At 43.4% G+C, this 17281-nt stretch overlaps 1 protein-coding gene across 2 annotated transcripts in view; it reads left to right on the top strand.

Moving 5' to 3' along the window:
* CORIN (corin, serine peptidase) overlaps positions 1-17281 on the top strand; it is a 279818-nt gene that overhangs the window by 105526 nt on the left and 157011 nt on the right. For both annotated transcript variants that reach the window (XM_068278537.1, XM_068278536.1), the window contains exon 4: positions 12683-12893. In XM_068278537.1, coding sequence (XP_068134638.1) covers positions 12683-12893 — 211 coding nt within the window. The remainder of the gene's footprint in view (positions 1-12682; positions 12894-17281) is intronic.

Below are 17281 nucleotides of genomic sequence, written 5' to 3'. Positions count from 1 at the left end.
CCACTTTAAAAAGGAAGAGGAGAAATGCAGATTCTGAAGATTCAGAAATGTCAGAAGGGGAATTGGATATTTCATCTCTGGAAGAGATACCCTCAGAGACTGAAAAATCTGCTGATAAAACTATAAAGAATCAAAAGTTTGCTTTTTCCACAGAATTTATGAAGGAATTATTAGCAGCCATGCATGAAGCCATGGGTATTACTATAGAGCCAAAGACCCTATCTCCATTAGACCAGATGTATGAAACTTTGTCAGAACCCCAAGTGACTTTCATTCCAGTACATAGTAGCCTTAAGGGAATTATTAGGAGTGAGTGGGATAACCCGGATAGGAGGGCTTTCTGGCCTAAATCACTAAACAAAAGATATCCTTATAGTCCTGAAGACCAGAAGTTTTGGGGCTCTGCACCCAAGCTAGACCCATCTCTCTCTAAAGTATCCAGAAAATCAGATCTTCAATTCGAAGATTTTGGTTGTTTAAAGGACCCAATCGATAAAAAGATGGACAATATTTTGCGAAGAGCATGGGAAGCAGCATCTTTAAATTTCAAACCCTCTATTGCATCCACAGCGGTAGCAAGATCGTTAAAAATTTGGTTAGTAGAGGTCCAGTCTCAGATAGCCTCAGGGGTATCTAGGGAGGAAATTTTGAATTTTTTTCCGAAAATTTTGCATGCAACAAATTACCTATCAGATGCTGCTGATGATTCAGTTAGGCTCACAGCAAGAACCACAGCCCTGGTTAATTCTGCCAGAAGAGGAATCTGGGTGAAAACATGGCAGGGAGATACTTCCTCTAAGTCAAAATTGTGTAGTATTCCATGTGAAGGAGGCTTGTTATTTGGAACCAAATTAGAGGAAACACTTGAGAGGTCTGCTGATAAAAAGAAGAATTTCCCATACAAAAGAAAGATTTTCCGCCCTAACCGTTCCTTTCGTGTTTCAGGGAAAAGCGAACAGGAAAACAAAGGGAACCAGAGAAGAAATGGATTCCCAACAAGTCCCAGCGTTCCAAACCCAATGCTCCATATACCTCGGCAGGTCAACCAACAAAACAATGACGCCAGGATTCCAGTGGGGGGCAGACTAGCTCATTTTTTTCGAACATTGGCAGTTAAAATTCAAAAGCAAGTGGCTACTGGACATTATTCTCCAGGGATACAGAATAGAGTTCATAGCCCCACCTCCATCTCAATTCTGGGTGACCCCTTCCCCAAGAGCTCCAGTTCAGGCTCATGCCCTCCAGTCAGAGGTAAACTTGCTATTGGAGAAAAGAGTCATACGGAGAGTCCCAAGATGCCAGGAAAAACTGGGGTTTTATTCCCCAGTCTTTCTAATAAGGAAACCTCAAGGAAGTTACAGGTTCATCTTAAACCTAAAAAAGCTAAACACCACAGTGAGATACAGAAAGTTTCGGATGGACAACATCCGCTCAGTATTAAATCTACTACAAGAGAGCTGCTATCTGACATCATTGGATCTGAAAGATGCGTATCTGCATGTGCCGATTCATCTGCACTCACAGCAGTTCCTGAGATTTGCAGTGGTGTTACAAGGAGAGGTAAGACACTTTCAGTTTGTCGCCCTTCCCTTTGGGTTATCATCGGCTCCATGGCTATTCACAAAAATCATGGCAGAACTCTTAGCAGAACTTAGACTTCAGTCTGTTCAAGTGATATCTTACCTAGATGATTTACTTATATGGGGACCTTCTGTTGAATCGGTGGGGTCCCAGACTCAGTCCACGATAGACTTCCTTCAGTCACTGGGGTGGTTAATTAATTGGGAAAAATCATCTTTTCAGCCTCTCCAAAAGATGGAATTTTTGGTGTTTGAAATATGTACCACTAATAAGAGACTGTTTCTACCTGATAAAAATTTTTCTCTGTTGTTAAAATCTGTTCTCTCCTTTCAGAATCTGAAAACAATATCCCTGAGGAAAGCGATGGCCTTGTTGGGCACAATAACCTCATCTTTCCCTGCAATACAGTGGGGTCAATTACACTCCAGAAGTCTTCAGAGTTGGATCCTGTCGAAATGGGACAAGCATCTCTCCTCTCTGGACAAGAGATTTATAATTCCTTGGAGTGTCAAGCAGTCACTACTGTGGTGGATGGAGCCACAACATCTGATAACAGGGAATCTTTGGGAGTTTCCAACCCAGTGCGTCATAACGACAGACGCGAGCTCTTGGGGATGGGGAGCGCACCTGAACTCTCTGACAGCTCAGGGAAAATGGTCAAGCCATATCAGCAGCAGGTCTTCAAACAGCAGAGAGCTGCAAGCAGTTTGGGAGGCCATACTGGCATTCAAAGTACATATATCAGAAACCCATGTGACGATACGTACAGACAACAGTACAGTGGTGGCGTACATAAATCACCAGGGAGGTACAAGAAGCAGGTCGCTGCAACAGCAGGCGTCAAGGATTCTGCATTGGGCAGAACGCAATCTCAAATCTATAAGAGCAGTTCACCTAAAGGGAACACTAAATTGCCTAGCAGATTACCTGAGCAGATTCAATCTGTCCCAAGACGAGTGGAGTCTCAACGACCAGGTGTTTCACCAGTTAACAGAATACTGGAAGATTCCTCAGGTGGACTTATTCGCCAGAAGGAACAATGCGAAATGCCGGAGGTTTTGCTCCCTTTGTCCCCAAGACGAGCCGTGGATAGTAGATGCCTTCTCAATCAGCTGGAGCCATCACAGAATGTACATTTTTCCGCCTCTACATTTGATTTCCAGAGTACTGAACAAAATCTATCGAGACCAGGCGGAAGCAATCTTGATTGTCCCGTATTGGCCAAAAAGACCGTGGTTTGCTCTGCTACAACGATTAGCTTCGGATCATCTGATCCTTCCAGATCAAGAGGACCTGTTAACTCAGGGACCGGCGGTGCATCCCAATCTGAGCCTTCTTCATCTTTCAGCATGGAACCTGAATGGCAAATACTGAAAAGTAAGGGTTTTTCGAATAAATTATCGGAAACACTGTTACAAAGTAGGAAGAAGGTGACGCGCCAAATATACTCTAAAGCCTGGAGAGTATACAGCAATTGGTGTGAGGTGAATTCTAGAGACACTGGTCATTCCAATTCAGTTTTAGAATTTCTTCAACAGGGTTTCCAAAAAGGTCTAAGTAGTAGTACATTGAAAGTACAAGTTTAAGCATTGACAGTCTTTCTTGACAGAAAGTTGGCAGAAGAAGAAGATGTCATCAGATTCTTCAAGGCACTCAAGAGAATTCGACCAACGATTCATAACAGAGTACCGTCTTGGGATCTGAACACTGTTCTGCAAGGGTTATGTGAGCCACCCTTTGAACCACTGGCGGATAGTTCTGATAAACTTTTAACTATCAAGACGGCCTTTCTTCTAGCAATAACATCAGCCAGAAGTGTGGGGGAATTACAGGCACTGTCAATTCTGGAACCATATTGTGTTATAAGTGACGACAGAATTACACTTCGTCTAGATACCTCTTTCCTACCCAAGGTGGTTTCGAAATTCCACAGGTCTCAAGAAATTTTCCTGCCTTCCTTTTGTAATAACCCTTCCAATCAGAAAGAACAGAAGTTACATTGCCTAGATGTCAGGAGATGTGTTCTGGAGTATCTTCATCGTACTAAGTCCTGGAGGATTTCCAATGCATTACTAGTGTTATTCGCCGGAAAATTCAGGGGTAAACAGGCCTCAAAATCAACCATAGCCAGATGGATCAAACAGGCTATATCTCTGTCTTATGCTCAACAAGGCAAACAGCTGGCTTCCACTGTCAGAGCTCATTCTACCAGAGCAGTATCAACTTCCTGGGCAGAGAGGGCAGGAGCATCAGTTGAGCAGATTTGCAAGGCAGCCACCTGGTCAAGTCAGAACACCTTTGTGAGACATTATAGGCTAGATGTATTGTCTAGTGCCGACTTAACGTTCGGCAGGAAAGTGTTGCAGGCTGTAATCCCTCCCTAAATATTATTCTTGTTTATCATCTCAGGGTTGCTGTCCTGAGACGTTCTGGGAAAGCCCAAAATTACTTACGGTAATTTCTTTTCCAGAAGTCGGAAGGACAGCACCCTTACTACCCACCGCTATTTCTATTAAAAGTTATTGGAAGCATCATTATGTGCGGAGTCTTTTTTATTAACTGAGGGGGTAAGGACATGACGATATATATATATGTGTGTGTATGCCCTGCCTATCTAATTATGCAAATTGTTTAATCTAGTTCCTGTCCAGTGAATGTGGAGGGAGACATATCTCAGGGTTGCTGTCCTTCCGACTTCTGGAAAAGAAATTACCGTAAGTAATTTTGGGCTTTTTTCCAGCTGGGAGGCATGAAAAATAAGCCAGGTGGCATGAAGAAGTAGCTGGGTGGGGCAAGATGAGAGAATACAGGGCTGGTGCTTCTCTGCACAACTCTGCTTACAGCAGAGGACGAAGTGAGCCGATGACAGCCGGGTGCTTACCAAAACTAGCTGAGTGGAGCGCCGGGCTAAAAGGGCCTTGAGAGAACACTGCTACAACATATCTGACAAGCTCTTGTTTTTATTTTTCATTAATCTGTAGTTAATAGTAAGCCATATACATATATACACATATATACACATATAATACATACACACACACACACACACACACACACATATAATATTACACACCTGGGGCTTCCTCCAGACCCCTTCAGGCTTATCGGTCCCTCACAGTCATCTTCCTTCACCTGGATCTTCCGCTGTGGGCCCCGGTAATTCGGCCAGTCGTGGTGTATTGCACATGCCTGGCTGCGTGCACCCCATTGTGCTTCCGATGGGATCCTGCATGGCTGGACTGGACCTGCATCGACTGGCCGAATTACTGAGACCCATCGCAGAAGATCCAGGCGGCGCAGGAGGACGGCGAGGGAGCGATTAGCCTGAAGGGGGCTAAAGGAAGCCCCAGGTATGTATATAGATGTCAGGTACACTTTAAATACAATTTCTTTGCTATCTCTGAGCAGATTCACATCTGAATTTTCTTTCTTAACCACTTTACCCCCGCCCGTACGGATTTCTCCGTCCCTTTTTCCATCCTTTAACCCCCAGGGACGGAGAAATCTGTACTTTGCGCACTCCCGCCGCTGCCCGCGCTCCCGCTCGTAAACACGCTGCCCGCCGCTAGTAAACACGCCGCCGCCCGCTCGCCCAGAGATCAACGAATGGGAAAATCCTGAGCAGCGCGATCATTGTGAGCAATAACAAACTCCCAGCCTCTTTCTACTTCCTGCAAGCGTCCGGAAGGTCGCATGAAACAAAAAGTTACTGTTGCCATCTTGTGGCCAAATAGTAAAACTACACCCTAAGCATTTTTTACACACAAATAAACTAGTTTTACACAAAAAAATTAACTCCTTACCTCCCACACTCCCCAATTTTATTTTATTTTTGTAATTAAAAAAAAATAAAAAAATTTACAATTTAAAAAAAATACATAAATAGTTACCTTAGGGACTGAACTTTTTAAATATTTATGTCAAGAGGGTATAACACTGTTACTTTATAAACTATGGGCTTGTAATTAGGGATGGACGCAAAACTGAAAAAATGCACCTTTATTTCCAATTAAAATATTGGCGGCAAACATTGTGATAGGGACTTAATTTAAATGGTTTTATAACCGGGATAAATAGGCATATACATTTAATGGGTTTTAATTACAGTAGCATGCATTATTTAAAAACTATAAAGGCTGAAAACTGAAAAATAATACATTTTTTCCCACATTTTTTCCTATTTTCCCATTAAAACACATTTAGAATAAAATTATTCTTGGCATAATGTCCCACCTAAAGAAAGCCTAATTTGTGGCGAAAAAAACAAGATCTAGTTCATTTCATTGCGATAAGTAATGATAAAATTATAGACGAATGAATGGAAGGAGCGCTGAAAGGTGAAAATTGCTCTGGTGGTCAGGGGGTAAAACCCCTCAGTTGGGAAGTGGTTAAATTAAGATTAGCAAGAGGTCTACAAGTAAGATTCATTTCATCTATTGTAATATTCTTAAAACTATATGTGTTTGAAAGTAAATGCTCTGCCATGTAATGGAAAACTGGACAACACAAAGGTGGGATGAGCATGTTGTTCTTCTCTACCTTTAGCTGGAATGTCAGCACACCAGGATGCCTTCCCTGTGAAGCTTATGTTTGCTAAGCATGAAAGAGAAACTAAATTAAAAACACTGACCATAAAAAGTAGAGATAATAAGTTGCACTTGTAGCTCCTCTCCCAATAGCTGCAGATCATAACACCAATGCTTTCTCATCTATGGTCATCTGGCACACTGTCATGTCTAATGCAGTTAAGTTTATCGGTTAAAGCTGCCCATAGCTATAAAAGAGCGATCTGACCTATAGACGTCATCCAATGTCTTCTGGTAACAGAAGACATTGGTTCTTCTGGTTCTTGTGATCTTGTTTGTTCAGCTCAGCTGGATTTATCTTCTTTGAGAAGAAGCTCAAGACGTGATCTCACAGTTCCAGCATCATGGTTCTCCAGTGATTAGTAGATGACTGATTCCCGAAACTGGACTGGTGTCCATTTGTTTTTTTGAGTGATTCCTGTTGGATTAGGACTTTTCTTTTATATAATCTTATTTGCTTTCCAATATAAGAACGAAACCTTACTAAGAACAAACTTGCACTCGCGAAGGTACAAATATTGGTGAAGTGTTAAAGCCACAATTCACCCCAAAAAACTGCAGAAACAAAATCCCTCCCCCCCCCCCCATTTGTCCACTTTGAGCAACTGTATAGGATATAATATTTTCAAATATAGGGGCAGCACATCCTACCTCCAGACATACCAGAGCCTCCTCAGGTACTTAACAGATGTATGGATGTAGCTGTGTCAAGCAGCAGCAAACCGTGACCACTTTTGTCCCAGTAGGGCATTCTGCTTACATTAATGCTTCTTTACTGTCCATGGCATCACTGTTATCAGAAGTTAGGGTTATTTAAGTGGGGATACAAATACAAATTCCTCTCAAGATGAAGCTAATCATAGACAATTGGTTTCCAGCTAAACTAGTTGGTGTCCCACGTGGTTTACTACTGGGGGAGCAGCACTGGATGCGCTTTCCATGCTCTTTAGCCTGTTTGTTTGCTGACGACTTCCATCATGCTTGTGGCTGCACCTGTTTACAGTGACCTATTAGTGACCTATTAGTATGGTCACCAACCATCCATCCTTGAGCCTCTCTGACCCTGGACATTTTACCTGTGACTACCATTGGGCATACAAGACATGCAAGTATACCATATATTTTTTCATATTGGCAAATAGTTGGTGCTGAAGCTTTCGACACGATCATTAGACTTGCTGCTCTGTGGTTTATGCTGGCTTTCTTGGTATGCCTCCCACATGACTTGTGGCTCTGTGGGGTATGGCTCTACGCTTCTGCTGCCTGAAGTTGCCTAACTACTAACAGTTGATGTTATATGCTGTATGCTGGTACATGCTACATGCTGCTTGCAACTTTGGCTCGGCTCACTAATATTGTGTTGGAATGACTCCTATGATTGAGTTCATATGCACACTGTTTCATACCCTTTCAGTTGCGACAAAATAGGAACTGTTTGCTGGTGTTGCACGCATACAGTTATTGCATGATGATGTCAGGCTAGCCACAATTTTAATTCAGACCCGTTTTGTGCTTCTGATGTTGTTTGTACTTGTGTATGATCTTTTTAATGTTTATTAAAATGTATTTTTATATTTGTAATTTTGTCCATTGTATGTCAGTGCATTGCTTAAAGTACACCTGAAGTGAGAGGGATACGGTGGCTGCCATATTTATTTCCTTTTAACCACTTGAGGATGGCGGTCTTTAACCCCCCCCCCCCCCCCCCCCCCAGTGAGCAGGCTATTTTTTACTAATAGGGCCACTACAGCTTTAAGGCCTTGCTGCAGGGTCGTAAAACTCGGCAAACAAGTGGTCCGCCCCCCCTTTTCGCCCATCAACTGTGCTGCGGTGGCTCCCAGGATGTTATTTATTTAAAAAAGAAATTTAAAAATTATTTAATAAAAAAAGCTATTTTTTGAATTATTTTTATACCCCTCCCTCCCTCTTCCAGCCTATGGCAGCAATCGCCCATCCTAGGCATGAGCCTATGACAGTGGATCGCCCCGGTCTCCCCCAGGGAGACAGTCGTGTCCAACAGCTGTCCCCAGTACAGCGCTGCCTTAGATCGCAGAACAGTACAGTGTTATTAGACGACGGTTTTGCCATCTAACAGTCTCCCAGCGGCGATCGGTCGGCAAGCAGTTAAACAATACCAGTTGTCTCGCAGTCCTGCTGATCTTTTTGGCTGCAGTAGTGTCTGAATCGCACACCTGACACATACATGCAGCTAATCCAGTCAGACTTCAGTCAGAGCCACTGATCTGCATGCTCTGTCAGGGTCTATGGCTAAATGTTTTAGAGGCACATGATCATCAGGTCAGCCAGGCAATTTGCATTGTTTAAAAGGATATAAAAATGTCAGCCTCTATACTTATCTTGCTTCAGGTGTGCTTTAAAGCAGATCCGAGATAAAAAATTATAATTATAACATTGAATTGAATTATAACAAGTAACTTGTCTATATATCTTATCTAAAGTTTAGATAATTTACACAGCAAATCTAGCTGAAAACAGCTTCAACAGAATATGATTATTTCTTCCTGGGATACACTGAGAGCAGCCATGTTCTGCTTGTAAACATTACACACAGGCAAGCTGATCTGCATCTACAGCCCTCAGTCTGTGAAAACTTAACTCCCCTCTCCTCCTCCCCTCTGCCTCTAAAATCTCTGGCTAGTAACACCTCCTTTTCCTGCCCAGACTGAGCTTCCATAAGCCCTTGCTACATGGGTCTGAGAGTGCCAAGGCACTCTGAAGAAGCTGTGGACAAGGCTTGTTTAGTTTATAGGCAATTAGAGTTAAAACAAAACGAAAAAAGTATTAGGTTGAGGAATGCCCTATAAATTAAATAAAAGGAACAAAATTATGCAATGAGTAAACGTTTATCTCGGTTCCAATTTAAAGAACAGTTCACTTCCTTTAGGCTTAGATGTATAGATGTACCCAGTTTTTTTTATATGGAAGACAATGATAAGCTGTACTGCATGAGCCAGTAATGCCACCTCATGGGCCAAAACACTCATGAGTTTTACCCAAACCTGAAGTGAAAATACACCAAGATAAATAATTGTATCTATATTCCTAATCCTAAATAGAACTCTCCTGGAGTCTTATTTTGTTGGTTAAAAATGTACATTCAATGTCTCATCTGTTCCATATACTCACATGTGTTCTCAGCCTTATAATAGTTTTATGACCTCTGTTATCAGTGAGCATTACACCACAGTCCCACTGCAGATAAACTGTCATTTAAAACCATCAATTCTTAACCCTTACAGAGAGGAAAAAAGATGTTTTAGTTCTATTTATCATTAGGACTGTACATGCTCATGAATCTCATTATATTACAGGTACCCTTTAAAGTGTACCTAGGGTGAAGTTTAACATGATGAGAGAAACATGTATGAACAGTGTGAAACATATTAATAACTAGGCTGTGTTTATTTATTTTTCTGCCTGAAAGAATTAACATTCAGGCAAGCAAGTGACAGCTTGTCTCTTGTCGGCCCCTTGTCAGATTATAGCGTATAACTCACTGATGAGGAATTAGACGGGAAACGCTCTCCTAGCAGAGAAGAATTTCTGACTGCAGGGGATAGATAAAAAGTCGATCGCTTATGTATTTTAGCTTTGGGATACTTAATATACTGCCATTGAGCAGAGAGAGACAATAAAACATCAAACCTACTTTGTAAATGTTTAAATACCTGACGACCGCTACACGCCGATGGGCGTGGCCGCGGCGGCAGCCCCAGGACCGCCTAACGCCAATTGGCGTCAGGTCCTGGAGCCGGCTACTGAAGGAGATCGCATGCAGGGTGCGCACGCATCACCTTCTCGAGGGGCGGAGCTCCGTCCCCTCTTCAGTCTCCGAGCGGCTATTGCCGCTCGGGAGACTGTTAGACGGCGTGATCGCCGTCTATTTAGACTGTGCAGCGCTGCGATCAGCAGCAGCACTGCACTGGGGACAGCCGTGTGACACGGCTGTCCCCCGGGGGGACGAGAGCGATTGGCTCTCATAGGCAGAAGCCTATGACAGCTGATCGCGTAATTGGCTGGCTGGGGGGAGGGAGGGAATTTCTAAAAAGAAAAAATGTAAAAAAATTCACAAAATATGAACAAAAATATTTATAAAAAAAAAATAAACACAAGGGGGGGGGGAGGGGATGATCAGACCCCACCAACAGAGAGCTCTGTTGGTGGGGAGAAAAGGGGGCGGGGATCACTTGTGTGCTGTGTTGTGCGGCCCCGCAGCTTGGCCTTAAAGCTGCAGTGGCCAATTATGAAGAATACAGCCTGGTATTTAGGGGGGTTTACCACTGTGGTCCTCACGTGGTTAAAACCTAACATTAAACCATGAGATCTAACAAAGTAATTTTAAGGAGTTGGAGGATATATACAGTACAATTGTTTATCGGTTTAGTTTATTTTCACCTCGGGTTCACCTTAGCTGGCCCAGAAGAGACTATTGTATTCATGTGTGCAGCCTCATTCTAACATTTATTGTGGCCGGCTGATGGCACAATAGTTTAGTTTCGCTGGAGCGGTCAGAAGGTAGAGCAGCCTAAGATATGGCTACCCTGGCCTGACATGCATATCTGTACTGATTACTGAGAGTGTTACAAAAGGAATAAAAATAAGACCATGTTATCATTATTGTAACTGGCATTGCTATTGCTCAAAGTGAAAATGTTCAATTGCGTTTAGTGTAAAATGAATGTTAACGTGATTAGCAGTTCCAGAAATAAATGCTGTTGAATTAATAATACTTTAGTTTTTACGGTAAGGGTCTATTCATATTGGGCGTCCTGGCAAGCAGGGTGTACTTCTCAGCAACGCTCGTAAAATGCGGGCTGCAGAACTTTTATATTGCTGTGGGAAGGCGTGTCCTGTATGTACTAGCCTGAAGGCATCTTGGAGTTAAAGGACCACAACTGCGAAAAAATTTACAATACATGCGTTCAAATACTTATAAGAAGAGAAAATGAGCTATGAATTACTTTTGTCTTATGTTGCTTTGGCTTACAGTAGGCAATAAAAATCTGACAAGATTTGGACTAGTCTATTTCCTCCTAACCCATTGCACACTATTTTGGCAGTTGAACTGTACAACTGCTGTTAAAGGACTTCCGAGGCCAAATAGGTCATCTATTTTTTTACTCACCTGGGGCTTCTTCCAGCCCTTCGCAGCCGTCTCAGTCCCTCGCCCCAGTCCCGGCCGTCCTTGGTGCCCCTGCTGGCTGCGTGCAATGATGGTGACCCGCCGGCGGTGTCCGCTCTTCTGCGCCTGCCCACACATCCACGTCATCTGGCGCATACTGTTCTTGCACACAACTACTGCGCAGGCGCAGTATGCGGCAGATGACATGGACGCGCAGTCGCAGAAGAGCTATAATATTCTTATGACTTTAAAGTGAACCTCCAGACTAAAAATCTGCTCAGCATCACTGAAAAGGCTTGGTGTTTCTTTAACAGTTTCACAGCATCAGAACTTTGTTTTTCTTACCCAAGCCTCATTTGTGGCTGCACAGAAGCTAAGCTCCACCCCATCAAAGAAAACTGCCCTGGCGTTTTTCCTCACGATACTGTGCAAAGCATGATGGGATTTTTGATGATGTTGTTCTCGTTGCCTAGCAACTGGGAGGTTGATCAGGACACAGGACAGTTGGAACTGTTTCTCATGCTCCCTGTCACCTCCTTTCAACCAAAAAGATGGCTGCCCTCATGAAATCAAACATTTGCCTGTTCTTTTAAAATAGGGTGGGTAAGAGATTATATTACCTATCTATTTTAATTAACATAACCAATGTAACTTAAAGGGATACTGTAGGGGTGTCGGGGAAAATGGGTTCAACTTACCCAGGGCTTGTAATGGTCCCCTGCAGACATTCTGTGCCTGCGCAGCCACTCCCCGATGCTCCGGCCCCGCCTCCGGTTCACTTCTGGAATTTCAGACTCTAAAATCTAAAAACCACTGCGCCTGCGTTGCCGTGTCCTCGATCCTGCTGATGTCACCTGGAGCGTACTGTGGCGACACAGACCATACTGGGCCTGCGCCGTACGCTCCTGGTGACATCAGCGGGATCGAGGACACGGCAACACAGGCGCAGTGGTTTTCAGACTTTAGAGTCTGAAATTCCAGAAGTGAACCGGAGGCGGGGCCGGAGCATCGGGGAGTGGCTGCGCAGGCACAGGATGTCTGCGGGGGACCATTAGAAGCCCCGGGTAAGTTCAACTCATTTTCCCCCGACCCCCCCCCCCCCCCCTACAGTATCCCTTTAATGACTTTGTTTAAGAAAACCCATTTGTAGGGGGAAAAAATTACCAAAGCCAGTTTCCTGAGTGCATCAGCCATCAGAACAGATGCTACAATCTTTTATTCTCCTTTGTATTAATTTTTGTGAAGTACTATTATTGAACTATTGTTATGTGAGGCTCTATGCCACAGTAGCAGATGTAGATGATTCGGCATTGACTATGTAATATATATAGTGGCTGACTAATGACTGTAGCTATTCTGTTTTATTTTTCAGACACTTGTGTAAACATCACATACAGCCAGTGCCAAATGCTGCCCTACAACCTTACCGTTCCAAAATCTGTGTACTCCTTTGTCAAGAGCATAGATACGGATATGTTTCTAAAGTTCTTTGGCTATCTCAGCCGCCTCAGCTGCTATCAACACATCATGCTGTTTGGCTGTAGCTTGGTTTTTCCTGAGTGCATCAGTCAAGGCGATGACAGGTATTTGGGGGCCCAAATCATCAATGATTACAATTACTCTCTTTGGAATACTTGCTGTCTAATCTGTACGAAACTATTTATGTGCTAAATACATGACTTAGCAAGGGAAACATTACAGCAAAACATTTGTCACACCGCTTAAACTCAGGCTTGGAAGGATGCTCTTAAGATGATTTATTTCAAAGTGACTTTATTTTTAAAATGTGATTTAAATGCATGTCATCTTTATGAATATTTTTTTTTTCTTTTTAACAGCTTTATTTAAAAAGTATTTGATAACACATCAGTAGATTCATTGATCTGTGTTCCACAAGTTTAAGTAATATGGCAAACTGTAGTGGCCTAGGATCGCAGCTATTGTAATTGAATACTTGTTATTTAGTAGGAAAGGTTAACTATAGTTTGAAATTCGTCTTTGTGGAAAACTTAAGAAGCATGTCCTAATTAGCAACAAATAAAAGGAGGAAACTTCCTTTTTTTCTACAATAGTGAAATTTAGGCTACTGGGATAACCCTGAAAGCATGTTGCTAATAGGTAGTATTTTGTTTTAAAAAAAAAAGTCAGCTGAAAATATTTTACAGCACATTTACAGATCTACCTGTTTATTTACTGAAGACCTTCCACAGCACACTAATGCACTGAGACTGCATTACGAGAACAGGCTTTTGTCCTCACAGCAAAGAGAGGAGGGAAATCCGCTCTTAGCACCGCCCGACTGGACAGAGGAGGAGATTTTTTTAAATTATTTTTTTCATAAGAGAAATCACACTGTAAATGATGTAGCTGCTCTGCCTTGATTGGTCTAGTTTTCAGGCAACAGCATTCTGTACTAGAGCCTTTCATAAGCAATGAGGTTTCCTCTTCTGGAAAGGGTCCCTTCCTATATCCGTCAGCAAGCAAGCAATCATTTCATACTCATAAACTTCAGATTCACACTAAGGGCACTGTCAGATTCTACCAAATCTAGGGAATACATGCATGCATATAAATCAGTCTAAAATCTCCAGGGAGCAAAAATTGTGTTACACCATTAAATAAATGGGCAGTGCCTCACCATGAATCTCAGGTTCATGAGCACGAAATGTTTGCTTGTTTGCTGACTGGTGTGGGTAGAGTAGGGACCCTTTCCACATGAGGAAACCTCAATGCTGGTGAAAGGGTCTAGTACAGAAAGCTTTTGCATGCAGTCCATCTCGGAAGCGAATGTCCTCTTTCTGCAGCCAAATACAATTTTTTATTATTATTATTATTTAGTATAAAGCGCCAAGATTTTCTGCAGTTTTTTACAGAGTATATTGTCTTGTCACTTAACTGTCTCTCAGAGGGGCTCACAATGTAATCCCTACCATAGTCATATGTCTATGTATGTATCATATCTATCATAGTTTAGGGTCAATTTTTTTTTAAGGGGGGAGCCAATTAACTTACTGTACGTTTTGGGATGTGGAAGGAAACTGGAGTGCCCAGAAGAAACCGACACAGACACAGGGAGCACATACATACTCCTTGCAGATAGTGCCCTGGTTGCGATATGAACCCGGGAGAAGGCAAGAGTGCTATCCACTATGCCACCATGCTGCCCATTTGCAACCTAGTTTTTATCACTGCTAGTGTTCCAGTTGTCTGTGAGTGTCTTTATTTCATAGGGTTAATAATTGTTTGTAGATTTGATGGTCTGTTTGTGGTATGACTGAGGTTGGAGAAAAAGTAACTTATTTATAACTTAAACTTTAACTTTATATATACTGTAAGTATATACTGTATACTTAAATATATATTGAAACTCTGTCTGTTAAAATTGTTTCTTTACCTGAGCATCACTAATTTCAGAGCAGTGGCTTTTTACTACCTTAGAGAAATTTTAGCAGGGAGAGTAAAGATACATACTCACCTAACGAGGCAGAAAGATGAATACAGCGACGAAGTCCCCTGACGAGCGATCCCGATCCATCTCACTTAACGGGCATGAGCGAGAGTTCAAGTGATGGCGTTACTTTTGCTTAGGAGTCGTTGAGTATCAACCCAATCCAAACTGCCGTGTCCATTGCTTAATGATGTACGATCACTGTGGGAGGTAACATCATTTAACATGCTTCTGTTAAGCAATGTTGCCCGACATTGGGTAACATCACCTCAATATATCACTCAGTGGGTACACAGCTTAAAGGTGGCCATACACTGGTCGATTTGCCATCAGACTGACCAACAGATAGATCCCTCTCTGATCGAATCTGATCAGAGAGGGATTGTATGGCTGCCTTTACTGCAAACAGATTGTGAATCGATTTCAGTATGAAATCGATTCACCATCTGTGAAGCTGACGCGCCCCCCCCTGCATACATTTCCTGATCTGGCCAGCGCTAGTCCCCCGGTCCCCGCTGTCTTCTTCTCCGCTTTGGGCTCCAGGGCTGCAGCTTCACTGTTTAAACTTCCTGTTGGGACAGGAAAAAGTGAAGCCTGCCAGAGCCCAGCGGAGAAGGAGCAGCGGTGACAGCGGGGATACGCGCTGGCCAAATCAGGTAATGTTTTGCTGCTAGCGTCGGCCGTCGGACATTCAAACGCCGCTATCGACGCACCCCAGACCCACCGGCGATCGAGCAAAATCTTCCGCACAGACTGATTCACGGGAACGATCGATTTCAGATGGAAATTGATCGTTCGCTTAGCGTTTGCGCAATGATTTCACAGCAGATTCGATCACCGTGATCGAATCTGCTGTATATCAGTGGGAAAATTAAGTGTATTGGCCCTTTTAGACTACTACTGTACAAACATAGACCAGGTACTGCATGCTTAGTGATGAGTGCAAGCAGAGCTTAGTAGTCCCGTGTGATTGCTGGGAAGCTGATTGGCTTATCAAGTCTTATGACAAATCTGTAAACTGCAGCTACAGTGTTGAGTGGAACACTACAATTGTTTTCACTTTGGCTGGAAAGTAGATAGCTGACCATATAATAGGAGGAGACCTCAGGCATTGTACTCATTTTAAAACAGAATGTGTGTGAGATAATCCTATCCAGATGTGTTTTACCTTCTCTGCCAGCTCTGCCTTACATCATCAAACACTTTCACAATGACCTGTATAACTCCATTGACTTCACTAACTGGCACAGGAAAGTTAGTTTATGGGAGTGATGTTACTAACTCGCCCTTGAAGATGTAGAATATAGAAATGTCTGTGAAATGTAAATGTGTAGGCAGGGTTGCAATACAGCAGCATTTCCAGTTAATAGAATCCCTAAAATGGTAGTTGTTGTTGGCTGCAAGTTATTTGTTTTTCATTTTGCTGCTTGGTTGTTTTGTATTGGTTAGGAGGTTACTGGAAATCAATGGGCCGTCCAGCAAAGCTCTGGATGGGGTCCCTCCCATCAGAAGCAGTATTAGGTAGACTCAGATTGCAGTATTAGACATGCTTGTGCCCTACCCCTTCCTTACATAGTAGTACTGGGAAGCTGTGCTAGCCCTCCCCCCCCCCACCTTGGGTGGCAGTATTAGGCAGCTTCTGTGCTCCCCTTCCTCTAGACAGCAGTATTACACTACCTCTGTGCTCACCCCCCCCCCACCCAAGATAGCAGCGTTAGCCTGCCTCTATGTCCCCCCTCCTCCCCCAAGAGCAGTATTCTGCTGCCTCTGTACCACCTAGCCTCCCACAGTAGTGCTAAATACCCTCTGTGTCTCCCTCATGGCAGTATTAGGCTGCCCCTGGGCTTCCCCTCAAGAAAGCAGTATTTGGCTGCCTCTGTGCTCATTCCCTCCCCAATCCCCACAGCAGGGGTACATATCATTCAGGTGCAGAGCAGTTGGGCGCAGGGCAAGCCGAATGACGACTCTCCCTGCTGCCGGTAAACTCCCCTGCGGCGCAAAATACTATTCCCCCGCCAAGTTGTAGCAACTCTGATTGAGATGTAATTTGGGGTCTGGCAATCGTCGGATCCCCAAATTAGTCTTAGGGCCTTTTTCCACTAGCCTGCAATTTGCAATTTGATTCTGATCGCAAATCGCAAGGTACATTAAACTAATGGAAACTGCAGCAGCAATTTCCATTAGTGCGATCCGATTGCGATGCGATTTTGGTCAAAGCGAAACGTCGTCCTGCCGCATTTTGTATGCGATTGAGCTGTACTATGAGTATAGTAGCTCAATCGCATGGTGGAAATTGAAACGCGAGTGCGATCGGAATCGCGATCGCATTTCATAGTGGAAAAGAGCCCTTACGCTGGACATGCAGCATAGCATTGCTGTTATGACAGCAGCCAGCTTTTACGCTCAGTGCTGAGCACCGAAATGACCTGCTTCGCCACGGCAGTACTATATTCCCTGTGTTCCCACAACATCCCCCCCGAATGCCAGTATTAGGTTGCTACTCCCCCAACAGCAGTACCTGTG

This window comes from Hyperolius riggenbachi, chromosome 1, assembly GCF_040937935.1.
Source record: "Hyperolius riggenbachi isolate aHypRig1 chromosome 1, aHypRig1.pri, whole genome shotgun sequence".
Lineage (NCBI taxonomy): Eukaryota > Metazoa > Chordata > Amphibia > Anura > Hyperoliidae > Hyperolius > Hyperolius riggenbachi.
The sequence above is the reverse complement of the archived record's forward strand: the minus strand, read 5'-3'. Positions and strand labels throughout refer to the sequence as shown.